Source organism: Fukomys damarensis, unplaced genomic scaffold, assembly GCF_012274545.1.
Source record: "Fukomys damarensis isolate Sample0158 unplaced genomic scaffold, DMR_v1.0_HiC HiC_scaffold_36, whole genome shotgun sequence".
Classification (NCBI taxonomy): Eukaryota; Metazoa; Chordata; class Mammalia; order Rodentia; family Bathyergidae; genus Fukomys; species Fukomys damarensis.
Window position 1 is genome coordinate 47,769,193 of NW_022900948.1, and position 16,462 is coordinate 47,785,654.

General features: G+C 60.4%; 1 protein-coding gene across 1 annotated transcript in view; it reads left to right on the top strand.

Moving 5' to 3' along the window:
* The window catches only part of Vav2 (vav guanine nucleotide exchange factor 2), a 98,814-nt gene that overhangs the window by 30,778 nt on the left and 51,574 nt on the right, over positions 1 to 16,462 (top strand). Inside the window, exon 5 of the mRNA XM_010608987.2 lies at positions 11,651 to 11,709. Within this exon, the coding sequence (XP_010607289.1) occupies positions 11,651 to 11,709 (59 nt within the window). The remainder of the gene's footprint in view (positions 1 to 11,650; positions 11,710 to 16,462) is intronic.

A 16,462-nucleotide genomic window follows, 5' to 3' on the forward strand; every position in this document is an offset into this window, starting at 1 on the left:
AGGCAGCCCTGCCTCCTCCCGCATTTGCTAGGGCCCTGTGTCCCACGGCCTCTGTGGGTGTCTGCCACGTGCCCACTCGCCCCAGGAGGAGACGTGGGCCCCAGAGGTCACGTGGCCCATGGTGGCCGGGCTTGGCCTGACCATGGGCACCATGCCCTCGGCCCCTTGTTCTGCAGCCCTGGCACTTGTGGGTTGTAAAGCAGGGCTCGCCTGGGCTGGATGTGCCCTCAGTGGGTCCTCAGTGGCATGGTTGTCCCAGGAAGCAGCACATCTCCAGCTTTGAGTGAGCAAAGAGTGCTGCTGTGGACCCTTCCTCCTTTTCCTTGGGATAGAGGGAGTGGCCAGCCTGACTCAGCCTCCCTTTCCTTAGGCCTGACCTGGTGGACCCCAGTTCTGGCACAGGGCCTCCCTCCCCATAATGTCTCTGGCTGCCTGGCTCTGGGAGGGTCTCTGTCCGGTGTCCAGAAAAGTGAGCAGGATCCTGAGGCACCTGCTGGGAGTGGCAGGGGTGGCAGGTTTGTGTTTTGGGGACAAGAGGGATCCTGGGTCCAGGGTGTCCTTGTCTCATTGTCCCAGCAGAGTTGGGGTTTGGGCCCCCTAGATGCAGGCCACACACCCACATAGGGTTGGCACAGAGCCGGGGATGTAGTGCATGCTTCCTTCTGGTCCGGGGCTGCCCCTTGTCCAGCAGCCCCTCCTCAGCTTCTACTGTGGTGCCAGGCGGAGCTGGGCTCAAGTCCTTCTGCCCGGGTGATCGGGTTACAGTGGCCCATCCTCCTTTGTGGTCACTGCCTAGGTGCTCTGGGTGGTGGCAGACAGGACATTCCATCAGATCCAGCCCATCCTTTGCTGGTGCTGAGAGTCCTGCTTCCTTCCGGTCAGGACCTGTGTACCCAGCGCTGCCCCTGCCTGCAGGAGGGTGCCAGGCTGCCCTGGATCTGGGGCCCAGATGGGTGGTTCCCCTGTCCTGCGGCCCCTCAGCCCATCCCCTGGATGTGCGCTGGCTCATAAAATGTATTCAGCTCAGGGCACTGCCCATATACCCCAGGCTTTCCTGCTACCTTCGCTTGGTGAGTAAAGACAGACCAGATGCCCTGGCGTGGCCCCTCCGTGGTGGGCCTGCTGGTTCCGAGAGCTTTGGCCTGAGCCCTAACGTGGAGTCTGTTGGCACAGTCAGGCTGCCCCCGGGAAGCTGGATGAGGCTCCAGGGTCCTTTCCTGCCCATGACAGGTTTGTGCCTGGCCCGAGATCAGGGAGACGTGGGGCGTGCGCCCCCTCCGGGTTGTCCCAGTGGGGGCTTGGTGGCGAGGGCTGGCTCACGAAGAGCTGTGGGGTCGTTGGAGAAGCAGCACAGCTCGGGTGGTGCCTGGGAGGAGGGCTGCCCGGCTGCCTGCCCGCGATGTAACTCAGGCCCCCACTGCAGGACCGCGTGCGAGATGTGCATGGCCGCTGCCCACGCACGACATGCACCACACAGCTGGGCGCGAGCACCCATCCCCAGGGAGTAGCTGCTGCAGGATCGCTTTGGACCGGCTTGCTGAAGAAGCATGCTCCACTGGGCTGCAGTCGCTCATCTGTGTGACAGTCACCTGAGCGTCCAGACCCTGAGCTCGGGGATGAGGGGGTGGGCGGTGCTGGTGGCAGAGGTGGAAGACACACGGGACAGATGGCCACGGGGGCCACGCCGGCCTGGCTGAATGGGTGCATGGGTTTGGGATTCTCAGCAGCCTGCTTCAAAGGAAGTCGCCGGTGGGAAAGGATCCTCAGGTTTCCAGAGTGTGGGCTGCCTGGGTGCTCACCAGAGTGAAACCTCCCGAAGGACCCTGTGACCGCTGCAGGTGGAGCCGACGGGCGCAAGTCCAGTTGGAACCCTGAGGGCGAGGGGATGGGTTGAGGCTGTCCTGGTGTCCCCTCGATGTGGCTGGGGCCAGGCTGGTGTCCCGCGGGCTGCCCCATGGGCCCCCCTGCCGCTTCACCTCCGCGGAGATCGGGACTCTGTGACCCAGGGAGTAAAGCTGATGAAGTGGCTGTGAGACTTCATTTATTTATTCATTTATTTTACGGTACGGAGGATTGGATCGAAGTCAGGATCTTGGCTGCAAGGCAGGTGTGGTGCCAGTGAGCTAAATCCCTGGCCCTCTTGTGAGCTTTTAAATTGAATGCTACGTGCAAGTTTTTATTTTTTAAGTAAACTTCTGACAGAAGGGTCTCCTCCAGAATGCCCTGTCGCCCGAGTAGCTTTCTGTCCTCCTCTGGAGAATGTACCCCGGTCGGGAGCCACTGCCCCAGCCTCTGCTGACCTCAATGCCCCTGTCTCTCCTCTAGCAGTGACAGATGTGCAGGGCCGGGCACTAAACCTGGAAGCTCTGGTTCCTTGGAGAGTCACGTCCAGCCCCGAGGAGGGGACAGGTGCCCGGGTGGGGTCGTGGGGCCGGTAAGGGTGTGAACGGGTAGCTTTGTTCAGAGTTTTTATTTTTGTTTTTTGGGTTTTTTTTTTGGTACTGGGGATGGAACTCAGGTCCTTGTGCTTACAAGCCAGGCAGCGGAACCTCTGAGCTAAATCCCAGCCCTGTTGAGAGTTTTTAAAATGTGTGCATGTAGGCATGTGTAGGTGTGTGTGTGTGGATGTGTTTGGCGAGCACGTGCATGTGTGTTTGGATGAGAGGGTGGGTGTGTGCCTAGGTGAGTCTGTTTGGTTCGGTTTTGGTGCTGGTGCTGTAAAGCTTACCGAACTCAGGGCTCGAACACAAGCCCTTGTGCTGTGAGACAGGCGGCGAAAGCACTGAGCCAGATCCCCGCCCCTCACCACTGGTTTTGAATCCCGCCTCTGGCACAAGTTTGTGAAAATCAGCTAAGCGCGTTTTCAGGCGCCTCTGGCCCTGGGTGAACCTGTAGGGCCCTGGGTTGGGGAGCTTTCTGGTTGGATTCCCTGTGCAGCCCCAGACCAATGTACTGCACGCCTTGGGGACAGAGCTTGCTGCCCCACTGCAGGCTGGGCCCCTGGGCCCCTGGGGGCCGAGGCCCTGTGGTCGTAGGGGCACGAGGACAGCAGCCCCATGGCTCTTCGTGTCCCACCTCGTTCTTGCAGGTCTCTCGTGCCTGAGAGCCTCGTGTAGGCCTGCGTCTGGCCCAGCTCTGCCCCTCCTCACCTGCACCCAGGGGTCTGCCACACTGCCCCCCCGGGGGGGTGTCTCATCTCGTGGATGAGGTCTGTGCTCCCCTGTGCTTTGTGCAGAACAGAGCAGACTTCTCAGTTGTGTGGAGAGCAAGAGATGAGCAGATGATCAGGCCAGCTGCCTCCAGAGAGGCGTGGGGCACCGGGCCTAGCGAAGGCGCACGGAGCAAGGGTGGAACCTGGGAGTGGCTGGGTCCAGGGACAGCAGGGAGGAAGGGTAGGTAAATTTAGGGTACAGGGACCTTTGGGGACAGTGCAGCTCTGGGTGGTAGTGCCACGTCTCTCACCGGGCAGCGTCCTCCAGGGTGCTTCAGGGTCACCTCTGGGAGCTGTGAGCCCCAGGCCCCCAGGCGTCACTCTGTGGGTCCCTGTTCCTGAATGAGATAAGCTGTCTGGTCCTACAGCTCCTGTGTTGGCAACCTTGACTGTGGGCTGGTGTCCCCTGGCTGCCGTAACCAAGCACTGTACCCAGGGTGCTGTGAAACTGTTTATTCTGGCAAGAATTCTGAAAATGGGGTGTTGTGGGCCACACTCACTCTTGGGGCTCCAGAGGAAGGTCCTCTTCCTCTTCCAGCTCCTGGTGGCTGAGGGTGTCCCTTGGCCGCAGCCCAGCCTCTGCCCCGTGTTTGTGCGTGGCCTTCCTTACTGCCTGCGTCCCTCTGTCCTCTAAGATGCCATCGAGTCGAGGGCCGTTTCACACCGGTGTGAGCTCATCTTCCTCCTCGTGCCCGCAGCAGCCTGATCTCCAGGCAGGGTCACAGGCTGAGTTACAGGAAGGGTTCTCCAGCCCAGTGCGGACCCCAGTCAACAGTGACAGCAGCACGTCCTACCCGCATGCCCCTTATGCCGGGCACGGGCAGGGCTGCCTTTGGGGACTGTGTGCCCTGCAGCAGGGTGACAGTGCTGGAGGGAGCCTCATCAAATGGTGCAGGCTGCATTCCTGAGGCTGGAGCATTGTCCCTGGCAGGAGAGGCCATTCTGGGGCCTCAGTTTCCTTGCAAGGAAGGGGCTGATGGTACGGACCCTGTAGGACCAAGGTGGGTGTGCCGTGAGTGCTGAGGATGGGCTGGAGGAGGACTCGGGCTGCTCCTGTGTGGATGCCTGGTCCCTGGCCCTGGGTTCCCTGTGGCTGCTTCTGGGAAGAGAGGGTGTAGAGCTGGGGGTTCAGGAAGGGCCACTGCCTACCTCTGGGGGTTGCTCCTATGATTTCTTGGTGTTTCGCCTGGGGCTTCCTGTGGGCGTCTTGTGTCTTCTGGGCAGGGCCAGCAGAGATGCCACCAGTGTGTAGCACAGGCCAGGCCACCTCCTCCTGCCCCAGCCACCCCTGCAGCTCCTTCTGGTGGGCAGGGTGGGGCCTGGCAGGCCTGGGGATGAGCGCATTCGCAGACAGTGAGCGTGCAGGCCCTCTGCCAGCCTGCTGCAGGGCCCCTCAGTCACCAGGCTCTGGTGCCTGGAGGCTGTGGTTGTCCTGGCCGGGCCTCCGGTCCAGACCCAAGGCAGCCTTCCTGGGCAGGACACATGAGCAGTGGGCCCTGTGTGCCCCACAGCTGTCAGCCAGGACCCACGGACTTGGGACTCCTGGGAAGTCTGGGGACACAGAACTGTCTTGTGGGTGTTTCCAGGGAGTAAGATTTGGCAGGCGGAGGGCGTGGCTGTCTTTAAAGTGGCTGAGTCAGGGAGAGTGCAGACCAGACGGGAACCCCCAACTCTGGACTGTTCTGCCGGGAAGTTGCTGGGTGGCCCTGTGAACCACTCACACCTTCGAGCCGGCGTAGGTTTCCTGGCTGACTTCCTGCCTTGGACTGGGTTCCAGGATTGCTGCCTGGGCCCTGGCCCTTCACATAGGGGAGAGGGCTCACACCACCAGGTTCCCACCAGGATAACCAGTTGCAGTGGGGAAGGGCTGAGCCCCTATCCAGCATGGCTGGAGACCAGAAGAAAGCCTGGCACCTGAGCTCAGGGGAGGAGAGCCAGAGGAGGAAGCCAGGGTCTTGAGGACTTTTCCAGGTCCAGGCCTGCCCACTTCCTCCTCCCCTCTGGGGCTCAGTATCACTGCTGCCAGGCCCCAGCACCAGGGCCCATCCCTGTCACGGCTGGGACACCCTCGGCCCTCTGCTTGGCCAGCTTCACGCCTGCCTTTGGTACCATGTTCTCAAGTCCTGGGGGAACCGTCCAGCCTGCAGTCCCAGCACTTGTTCCCAGGGGGACAGGGGTGGTCGGGTAGACACTGAGAGGAGCAGGGAGCGGGGATCCCCCAGTGCAGAGGCTCAGCTGGAAAGGTGGTGGTCGCCCCTTACGCCGTGTCAGAGCACTGCTGTGCATCCTCGACCTCCCACAGGGTGACAGCTGGGCTCTGCTCAGGCCCAGGCTCCCCTTTCCAGCTGTGAGACGTCAGCCAGGTGGCTGTGCCACAAAATAGGGCAGCCACGCCTCCCTGGCAGGGGGCTGTGCAGACAGAAGACGTGTGTGCAGAGATCTTCAAGGCCATGATGGCTCAGGCTCAGGAGGTGAGGCTGTTATCAGAGGCCTGTCTTCCTTCTCTTGTCTTCTTCCTTCATCAGGAGGGGTCAGGCAGAGGAATCCCTCTGAGTTAGCGTCCGTCCGTCTGCCCATCCATCTATCTGTATATCCATCCACCTACCCACCCACTCTTCTGTCCATCCGTCCATCTGCCTTCCTACCTACCCACCTCTCTGTCCATCTGTCCATCCATCCACCTGTTCATCCTTTCATCCACCTGCCCATCCACCCACCCATCTGTCCAGGAGACAGCGCTGACAAATCACGAATGTTTGGGCTGTTGGTCTCCTAGTCTGACAGGTGCGATGCAGGTGTGGGGAGGAGGAGCTGCCCACTCTGAGGTGTTCACGGACCGAGGGAGCTCCCACCCCTCCTCCTAGACTCCTCCAGCTCTGGTCCCCTGTGGATGGCAGCCCCTCCTTCCGTGCTTCCCCACCAGGGCTGCTGCCGGTCATCCAGTTCGAGTGAGTGACGTTTATCATTTTGCTGCTCAGCTGTCTCGGGGCCCGGGCCTGGTTTACGCTGTCTTCCAGCACCCCTCTGTCTCCCTGGAAGAGACGGCACCACTGGGCACTGCTGTGCCAGGGCAGAATGAAGGCTGGGAGCTGCCTGTTTCCCACTTGCTTTTGTTTCTCTCCCCCTCTGGGTGGAAGCGGTGGGTGTGTATGTTTCATAATTAACCAAGCCGTGCTGGCCGCTTGTGGGTCTGTAGGCACCAGCACCAACTTTCCCTGACCTTGCTTTTAATATGAAAAGAAAAAACAGAAGGGTAACTTGGGCTGAGCTGGGAAAGCAATTTATAGTGATTTGCCCCCGAGTGCACAGCCGTGTCGGCTGCAGATTTCCCCATCGGATAGGTGAGTTTCCGGGCAGCGTATTTAAATGAGTTTTGCAGTTGCTCCATTTGGCTCCCGGCTGTGTGTGCATTCCAGACGCATGGTAATGGCTGATAAGGAGGTCTGGGCTCGGGCCAGGGCTGTGCGGCTCCTGCTCATGGATCCCAGATGACGGCCAAGAGTGGGGCTGGCAGGCCTTCTCAGCACAGCTTTGCGAGCAGCCGGGTTGGCCGACGGTGCACCTGCCAGCCCAGGCCCAGGGAGCTGGAGCCCCTGGCAGGATCAGGCTCTGGTTCTCTGGAAGGCAGGGCACTCCGTCAGGGTGGTGGGATTTGGTTGTCGCCGGTGTCACTTCTGCCTGGAGCACCCGACTGAGGCCTGCGGAGGGGAACCCTGTGTTGCGGGTCACATTCTGAGTTCTGGTGGAAGATGGAGGCGCGGTGCGGGGAGGACAGGCCTGGTTGCTGGAACACATAGGCCCAGGCTGTGGCAGCTTCCACTGGAGATGGCCGGATACGCGGGTGGGTGGCGGAGTGTCTGCTCCATGCACACCTTTGGGGACCCAGGCTGACGGTGGCTTTGCTACTTGACGTGAGGTTTTAGGTCATCTTAGGGACAGGGAAGTGTCACAAGCCAGACTTGCAGTGATAGCCTTCGTGTCTGTTTCCATCTGTTGGGTGGACTTCAGGAGCCAAAGGGAGGCTGGAAGACACGGTCCGGCTAGGCCTGGAAGGGAAGGCAGGGTTTGACACGAGTAGTGATCTCCTGTGGTCATGCTGTGCGGCAGAGGCCCAGGGCTGGGCCGTGCAGTTCTGTCCTGCAGCCGCTTCCTGCTGGGTGGCCCGTGGCAAGGTCATTGAGTCTATCCCCTGTCTGCGCGTGATGAGGAGGGCGCATACAGGGCACGTGTACGTCACGCTGGTCCTGGTACATTCAGCATGTGGTATGTGTCAGTGAGTGGTAGCTCAAGTCGTGAAGATGGAGAGGTAGAGAGGTAGGGATCAGAAGGCAGGTCCCCTCCGGAACGCACCCACTTACCGTCCAGCCAGCCCCGTCCCCTTATCCACACCCACCATCTCCCACCCATCACCCACTCATCCACGCACCCCTCTGTGGGCCCAGGCCATCACTTGCCGAGCAACTCCCTGGAGTGAGGCACTGGAACAGAGCGGAAGGGCAGGCTTCACAGACCTCTGCGTTGAGAGCAAGTCACTCTCCCACAGGGCGGTCCTCAATTTCTCAAGCCGGCAGGTCCCCGTCGGCCTCTGGTTGCTTCACTGTGATCGCTCTGGGGCTTCGCTGGCCAGGGCGTGGCGGGCATGACTGGTTGAGTGTTCCTAGCTCAGGGCTGGGAATCGGGTCCCTTTGGTTTGAGTGACACGCTGTATGACGGGCGGCTTCGTGCTGGGCTGCCCTTGGAGTGTGGGTGTGGGTAGGCACCAGCAGGGCAGCCAGGGGCGGGGTTCACTGCCCAGGGATGGTGGCTGCCAGCCCGTCATGTGGCGCCTGCCAGGCTCTTCCTGGGAGCACATATTTCCAAACATTTTATGTCTGCTATACGTGTTTTACAGCCGTTTTTCTCCGCTTGAGATATTTATGAATGTGTTTTGTACCCAGGAGCTCCCTCCAGAGCGTTCCTTCACCCCGGGCGGATTCCCTTGTGGCTGTGATGGTTTCGTTTCCCTTGTGTCCTGTGCCGGGGAACCGGGGACTCACCGTGGTTCCCCTCCCCAGCCAGGCCCACTCCCAGTGGCTCCCCCGCTGGGAGTACGTGGTCTCGGGGGTGGTGTCGTAACCCTCTTCTGGGCAGGCTGGCCGCCAGGGAGATGAGATCAGCCTTCTCACCTCTGCGTGGATTTGCGGCTGGTGTCCAGGCCTGAGCTGCCCCAGAGCCCTGGGCTCTGCTGCCCAGCACATGAGCAGGGAGAGCTCAGCCACCACAGCGGGCTGGGCACCCACACCCCAGGGCCCTGCACTGTTGCCCTGGAATTGCTTGGTGGGGCGGGGAGGCTGCGCTTGGGCTCTGCTGGTTGCTGTTACATCAGGCTGAGCTGCCGCAGCAAAACCCTTCTGACAGGGGCCTGCTCCTGTCATGGTGAGCAGCTCAGCCTGTGACGGGGTGGCCAGCTCTGTCATGGCCAGGGCGGAAGGGCTGCTGGGTCAGGCTGGCCCCCCTCTCCTCCCCCAGACAGGATAGCAGGCTCGGCTCTATTTCTGCTCTATGGGACAAGTCTTCTCAGTCCATTGCTTGGCGGGGGGACAGCAGACTCAGTGGTCAGGGCTGGAAGCCTGGGCTTGTTGAGGTTCCCAATGGAGACAGCTCTCCTAACCTCTGGTGTCTCCTTTCCACAAAGTCCTTCAAGACTGCTCTACCTAACTGTCCAGCTCTGAAGCCCGGAGCTGTTTCATGCCCCTTTTCTGGGGTGGCCATAGGTGTCCCAGCCCTGCTGGTCACTGGACCGGGTGGTAGCATTACCTGATGACCCAGTTTCCAGGAAGGTGGGCATCCCAACCGTGTGGTGCTTGCCAGTAAACAGATTCCAGGACCTCAGAGCCCTGGAAACAGTATATGTGGGGATCTGTTCTCCACAGCTCTTCCTGTTTGGTGTCAGGGCTCCTGGGTTGCTGTGGTCTGGGGGTCAGGGGTCAGAGGATCTGGCTGGCTAGGAACAGAGCCAAGATCTCGATCCATGATCCAGACCCCAATATCACCCTGTCCTCTGGCTACCCTGTCGCCTCCTTTCCACCAGGCTCACTTAAGTGCATGTCAGTTAAGTGGTTGGCATAGTGAGCGCTGCAGGGAGCTGGTGGTGTAGGCAGCTCCCTCGCAGGTCCTCTTGGGGCGCAGCCTCCTCCCTGGCACCCCCAGCTGAGCCACTGGGAGCTGCCTATCTAGTGGGGAAGGAGGGGGAAGAGGGATGCATTTCCATTCATGTGCTGCTTGGGACACAGCTGGGAAGCGGAAATAACAGTTGGGAAAATGTCATCCTCTGACATTTGTGCTCAGAGGAGCCTGGGCCTGGGATGAGTGGCTTTTGATCATCGCTGAGAGGGCTGTCCTAGGCTTGGGGCTTTAGGGAGTCCCTGCCTTCCTCCTCTTGCGGAGGGTGTCGGGGGGCCTCCCCTGCCCCCATCTGACCCGTGATCCGGGCTTTATATCACTGGAGCGGGTTCCCACGTGGCCCCCAAGAGGCCCCTCTGCACAGACACTGGCCAGGGGAGCTCACGGCCAGGGGATGCAGGGACAGGCACCTCGGGCACAGCCCGCCAGGCTGGCAGCGGGTCTGCTTGCTGAGCATGGCTCACCACATTTAATCAGCCACCTTCAGTCGGTGCTGCATGCACCCCAGGGCTAAACCCTGCACAAACTGCTAGTGACAGCCACCATTTGGCACAGGTGCTGCACACTTGGGGTCCAGGTGCCCGGTCAGTGTGACTGAAGAGCCCGTCCGTTCTCAGGACTCCAGGCGTGGGGACACAAGGACTCACATGCATCTGCTTCAGCTGCTGATCTTGGCTTCCATGGGAACGAGGCCTTGCCCTGGCTGTGGGTTGGCACACAGGCTGCATCTCCTGGACAGGTGCTGATAATGGCTGGTGCCGACCCAGGACTCTGCCAGGGATCCTGTGCCTGCAAGTGGCTCACAGGGAGGAGTGCGGCAGTTGATTAGTGATGTCTGCCATGGGAGGCATGGGAAGAGGTGGCTTGTGTGCTCTGTACTGGTCAACTGTTCAGGTCTCCCATTTCTGGCATGTACCAAATAACTGTTAATGACATTCAGCAGTATTGCTTTAATTTTTATTCCTTCTAAATGTTTGGAGCTCTTAAAAGCCAAAAACAACACCGAAGGCCCAGTTGCTCCTTATTAGTGAAAGGCGCCTTGTAGCACATGTGGCTGGGAGCTGCGTCTGGCCGGCTGCATAATGAGCCCTTTGAGTCTTGTCTGAGGACACAAGAAGCCCCTGTCACTGCCGAGCTCAAAACTTCTGTGAGCCGCGGCCCCAAAACAGAGCCCCTGAAAGGGACAGTGCTCCCCGGGCTAGAGAGGCTCCTCTCCGTGCCGCGTTTCCCCTCCTGCTGGGAGCAGAGTGGCCTGAGTGGAGCCTCAGAACTGCGCCCTATGGATGCCTGTGTGCCAGCGCCCAGCCTGGGTCCCTGCCCACCAAGGGTGCATGGCAGCACAGCTTGCGGGGACCTCGCCGGCGTTGCTGCCCCCAAATACCACGGGGCAGCTCCTTAGGAGCAGCACTGGGGAGGCGTCCGAGTGGGCCCGGGGCTTGGGGGCTGTTTTCTTGTTGCCCATCCCTCCCTGCACACGCACACACGTGCATGCACACACACAAGACGCATGCACATGGAGGCACCTGTGTCCACACGCGCAAGCACACACACCCAGAGAACCCCCACAGTGCTTCAGGCCCCAGGCCCAGGCCACGTTCTGTTTCCGGTTCCGTCTCCTGTGTGATTCCTTGTGCTCCCGGATCAGCTGCCTCCTCCCCTGCCTCAGTTTCCCCACATTCATCTCTGCCTTCCTGCCAGGCCTGCTCCCCCCCTGCCCATTTCAAGATATGTGGGATGACTGGGGGGCCTTTCGTGTGTGGAGGCGGCTGGCCAATCACAGGGCAGGGCCAGGTTGGGGGCAGAGGAAGGAGTAGCACCCCCGCTCCTGGCCAAATGTTCCAGAGCTCATCAGGCTTGGAGATATCAGGCTCGGAGACGGGCGCTGCACGGAAGTGGTTGCCTCTGCCGTGTCCCAGCTGCTCAGAGGCTCTGGGCTTCCTGGTCCCCAGCTCCCTGCTCTGAGCATGAGCCGTGACTGGCGGTGACTTCCAGAACAGCAGCGTGACCTGTGTTAGGACCATGGCAGCCTGCGGAACAGCCTTCCTGGGTTATCTGCAGTGCGCGTGGCCCCTTGGCCGGTGACAGTGCAGCCCCAGCTTCTGCACGCCAAGCACAGCCCGGTGTCACACCTGCAGAGCCTGGCGCTGTCTCCTACCAGGCAGGATGTGCTGTTACCCGTTCTCCACGCCCACAGTGAGCACCCAGTCGCTGCTGCCGTGGGACGGCTTTCCATCCCGGCAGCTCTGAAGTCACAGGTGCTGTCTCTTGTCTCCGCAGGTCATCTCGGCGGTGTCCCGGCTCTCCCTGCACAGCATCGCGCAGAACAAAGGGATCAGGTGAGTTCCCCAGCGTGCTTGCCGGCGCACCTTTAATCCCAGCCACCTGCCGCCTTGTCACAGGTGTCAGAGCTGTCTGCAGATCACCTTTCCCTCCCATATTGTGAAACTCCGGCGTGGGCGGCCAGAAGGGTGTGGAGGGGGCCTGCACATTCACCAGGGAAATCTCTTAGCACGTTACTGACAGCGGCAAAATCTCCAGCTTCGGGGAATAAGATCAGCAAATCAGTTTTCACACAGACCGTTGCCTACAGGACGCACCGCATGCTGGGAAGCAGAGCTTCCCCGTGTTCTTCACGTGTTCGTAAGCTGGCCTGGGCGCGGTAGCTGCCGGGGTCTGTACCTGCCCGGAAGAGGGGCTGCCACTCGTGGGCTGGACACTGGGAGGACCCAGGCCCCCAGCATTGTCCACCCTGGTCAGTTCTCTCCGGATCACAGAGTTCCCCCCTGAGGTCCCATGAGCCCGAGGCCTGGCTCCTTCTTGGGTGCAAATCAGTGGGAGGGAGGCCTGGTCCACTGAGAACTGGCTGCTGCATTCTGCGGCTCTGATCTGTGGACCAGAGAGCCCGGGTCCTGGGGACAGTCCCAGCACGGGGGCTCCCCTCTCTGCTGTGTCCAGGGTTCCCTGAGTGTAGTCACCAAAGGCTCCTGCCTGGGCACAAGCCTCAGCACCACAGTGGTGTCCTCTTACGGGACACTGGTCACGCCTGCAGGTGGAGTCCCAGGCCAGGTGCCAGGGTGCTTGGGGGGCAAGGCATGGATGTGAGCCCCGGACGTCTTTCACCCCGGGTCCTCGGAAGATTACAAAATTCCTTTGAGCCGAATTTTTCTTTTTTAATGTCAGTTATAGACTAGGCTCTTTGGAAATGTTTCCCAATGAAATATTACACAGTGAAAAGGATGTTTATAACAAACTTGGTACAAAGAATAACAGTGTAACCAGTCCTGTCTCCATGGCCCGGTGTGCCCACTGCCCAGCCCCCAGCCCTGCCCTGGGCACAGGCTGGCTTTAGCTGTTATGAGGCTGCCATAGGCACCACTTAAAAATGCCTGATTAAAAAAAAAGAAAGACAAAGAAGTTGGGCCTGGTGGTGCAGGTCTGCAATTCCAGAACACTGGGAGGCTGAGGCAGGAGGATCACAAGGTCAAGCCTAGCCTGGGTGACTTAGGAAGACCATATCTTAAAATTTAAAAAACAAAATGAACGGGGCCTGTGTGTATAGTTCAGTGTAGAAGTGTGGGTTCAACCCCCAGTACTAGGGGGAAAAAAGCAACCCAAAGATAAACATAAACATGTTTTTGGATACAGGGCCAGTCTGTGGCTCTGTCTCTGGAAATGACTGATTGTGTGTTCTTCTTTCTACTGGCCTGAGCTGACACCCAGTGTCGCCTGTGTGCTTCTCAGCCATCCCTACACGAGGGTGTCTTCGCGTGTTCGTAAGCAGCAGCAGCAGTGGGGTTCTCACAGGAGTCCACCTGTGCTTTTCCCACGCGTGAACCCTAAGCCATGCTCAGTCCTCCACCCTTGTGCCTCCTCCCCAGGCTGGGCTGTAGCCCGGTGATATCTAGGGACAGTGGGCCCTCCTGATGCTGATCAAGGCCCTGCGGGAGGCCAGGGTGGCAGAGAATGTGGAGAGAGCCGCCCTGCGTCCATTCTGCTGTCCATGTATGTAGCAGGGAGCCCCTCGGATGGGTGGGTGCCCTCCCTGCAGCCCATCCCCAAGCGAAGTGGAGGGGCAGGGGGCGGCCGCGGTTCTGGCCCAAGGCTGTGGTGGGGACGGAAGGTCCACTGCTTCCACTGTAGGGAGTGAAGGTGGGCGGTGAGTCCCAGGTCTGTGCCCTTTGTCCTTGGGAGCTGCGCGGCCCCGTCCTGAGTGCCTCTGGGGAGGGACGTGGCCGCTTGGGCTTCAGAGCACTGGCACGTGGACCCCTAGCTGAGCGCTGGCCTGAAAGGGGCCCAGCACTTTGTCTTTACCATGGTGATGGCGTGGAGGCCCCTGAGACTGCCTGGAGGCCTCACTGCACAGAAGCTGCAGGATCACAGCTGCAGTTATTACGGGTGGGCCCGGCGGGGCTTCCAGGTGGCCAGGGGAAGGGCAGTAGGGAGGATTGCCATCCTGCTGGCCGCATGCCGTGTGCCTCTTGTACCAGAACGCTTCCTTGCCCCTGCCCTGGGGCCCCACTGGGTGTGCGGATGTGGTCCGTGTGGGGCCAAGGCTCCAGGTTGTGGGTCATCCAGGACCCTCAGGTTTGGGTCACTTCTGGAGCCGTGCAAGGGCCCAGCCCCATCTGGTGTGCAGGGTCTGGACAGCCCAGGTTGCTGAGATTCTTGCACGCAGGAGCTGGGGACAAAGACATGGGCCATGGTCCCCTTCACCCACTCTTGCTCTTCCCCACCCTGACCTTTTCCTCCCGTCTGAGCCTGGCCTGTCTGGAGCTCTGCTGAAGTCTGCAGTTCCCATGCCTTGCAGTGAGCTTGGGGTGGGACCTCCCTGCAGCCCCACCGGCACCCCGGACCTGAAGGTTCCCTCTTCTTCCACGTGGGCTGAGATTTCAATGCACTGGGCATGCTGGGGTCTCTGTCTGCTGCATTCAGAAGACATCAGCTGGGGTTTTCTTCTGACTATGTTTCTGAGCCAGACACAGTGTGTGGCCGTAATCTCAGCACTCAGAGAGGCTGAGGCAGGAGGATTGCAAGTTAGGTTCTCACCTGGGTATGTTAGTGAGACCCTGTTTCCAAGTGAAGAATGAGAAAAGGGGCTAGCTCAGTGGTGGAATGGCCCCTGGGTTCAACCCTCAGCACAGGAAAAGTTTCCGACTGTTACTAATTAGCAAAAGGTTTGGTTTTGCCAAATGCCTTCCTTTTTTGGAAACCCACACACTGAGCCCACAGCCCTGAGGACCCCCTGGCTTTTTCAGGCTAAATAGGAGCCCAAAGTGAAAGAACCGATCATTTTCCAACCTCTGCAGGTTGCTCGGGAAGCCGGTTTGCTGTTAAAGCCCTAGTTGTGCCTCATTGGAGGCTGGTGAAGTGGAGGCTTACCTGGGTCTTCTCAGGGCTGGCAGGGGCATCAGACGCGGGATGGCAGAGAGCGTGAGGCGCCCCAGGTGTGTGGATCCTTGTTGTGGCCAGAGCTCCCCCTGCATCTTGGGGATCTTGACTAGGGTCCACATGGCTCTGAATGCTTGTGGGGGGATGGTACGATAGGCTGAAGCCACCATGTGTCCCAGGCCTGCAGGTCGAGGCTGGGAAGACACGTCCACCAGCCAGGCGGCCTTAGGCAGGGGTGTCCTCAGAGCCCCACTGCAGGCTGTCCGTGAGCCTGTGCACTGTGCAGCAGGGTGCTGGGGTGGGCTGAGTGGCGGCCCCCCAAAGGATACGTCAGCCTCCCGGCCCCTGAACTCTGCAGGCGAGATGGGCAAGGGGTTTTAGGGATGGACTTTCGCAGACGTAATTACACTCGCCACTGGGCGGTCAGGTTAGGCAGAGGTGGCGGGTGATGGACGCCAGTGCAGGGGCTGTGTGGCCTTGGGCTGAGGGGTGCATGTGGCGTGGAAGCTGGCAGAGGCAAGGACAGCTCGGTGCTCCCCTGAGACCCGTTTGTAGTTCCACCTCTGGATCGTCTGGTGCCTCCGGAACCAGGAGGCATGAACTCCTCCAGTTTTAGGCCCTTGGTGGGCGCCCCAGGTAACCTCCACCGTGGAGACGGGGTCTCCCTGAGCAGTGAGGCCGGGGAGGGCCCCAAGAGGTGTCCTTGATGTCCCCCAGCTCCTGGGTGTGGGGGATGAAGTCCAGTGCTTCCTCAAGGCTGACCCATCCTGTCCCTCGCCAGGACGTGGCCCCACACCTGAGTGGCTGAGTCTGGGAGGGGCCGGGGGTTCGCAGGCTGAGTGGGTGTCTGGGGACAGCCATCTCCCCATTCCCCAGCTGTCCCGTCCCAGCAGCGTTCAGGACATTAGGACTGTCCCTGTGTCCAGACCTCTCCCCTCCGCAGCCGGCAGAGTGGAACAAGGCCTCCTCTCCCGCACATGTCACCACCCAAAATTTATCTGGGCAGCTGTGCGCCGATATCGGCTCCTTCCCGGAGACTGGGAAGAAAAGGCTCGTTGTGTTTTGTGTTGGGGTTTGTGCACAGCAGACAGGGTGTGCTGTCCTGGCACTGCCTGGACTTGGGGCACCTGGCCCCCAGACGGGCTGGTAGTGCCCCCCACCCTTCCAGCCCCCCACTTTCTCCGCAACCCTGGGCTCTACTCCTGCTGGTGGCTTCTTGTGTGCCTTCAGAGGGTCTGCGGTGACGGACGGACGGAGACTGCTGCCTCTTGGAGGCTGTGACCACCTGTGTCCCTCCTCTGTGCCTGGGCTGCTTCCGGGGGCTGCAAACCCTGGCCTTGGGGGCAGGAGAGCTCTGTTTTCCCTCTGGGGTTGCAGGTGGGAGACTGAGGCAAGCACCTGAGGGCTGGGCCGTGTGCTGGGAAGCTGCTCGTGCTGTGGCTGGCTCTGGGCCCTGGTCCTCACCAGTTGGTGGCTGCAGGAAGCCGGTTTTTCACTGTTTGGAGATTCCTCCCTTCCTGAGGGGAGTCTGATGGGTACCGGGCAGGAGGACTGGCTGGAGGGAGCTGGTGTCCCACCGCAGGAATGCAGGGAAGATGAGGCCCGCTCTCCTGCTCTTGCCCGTCTGTGTCCCTGTCTTGGTTCCCAGTATCTCATCTATGGGTGGGCAGAAGCAGGGATCTGCATCCTGGTTGCGGGGGG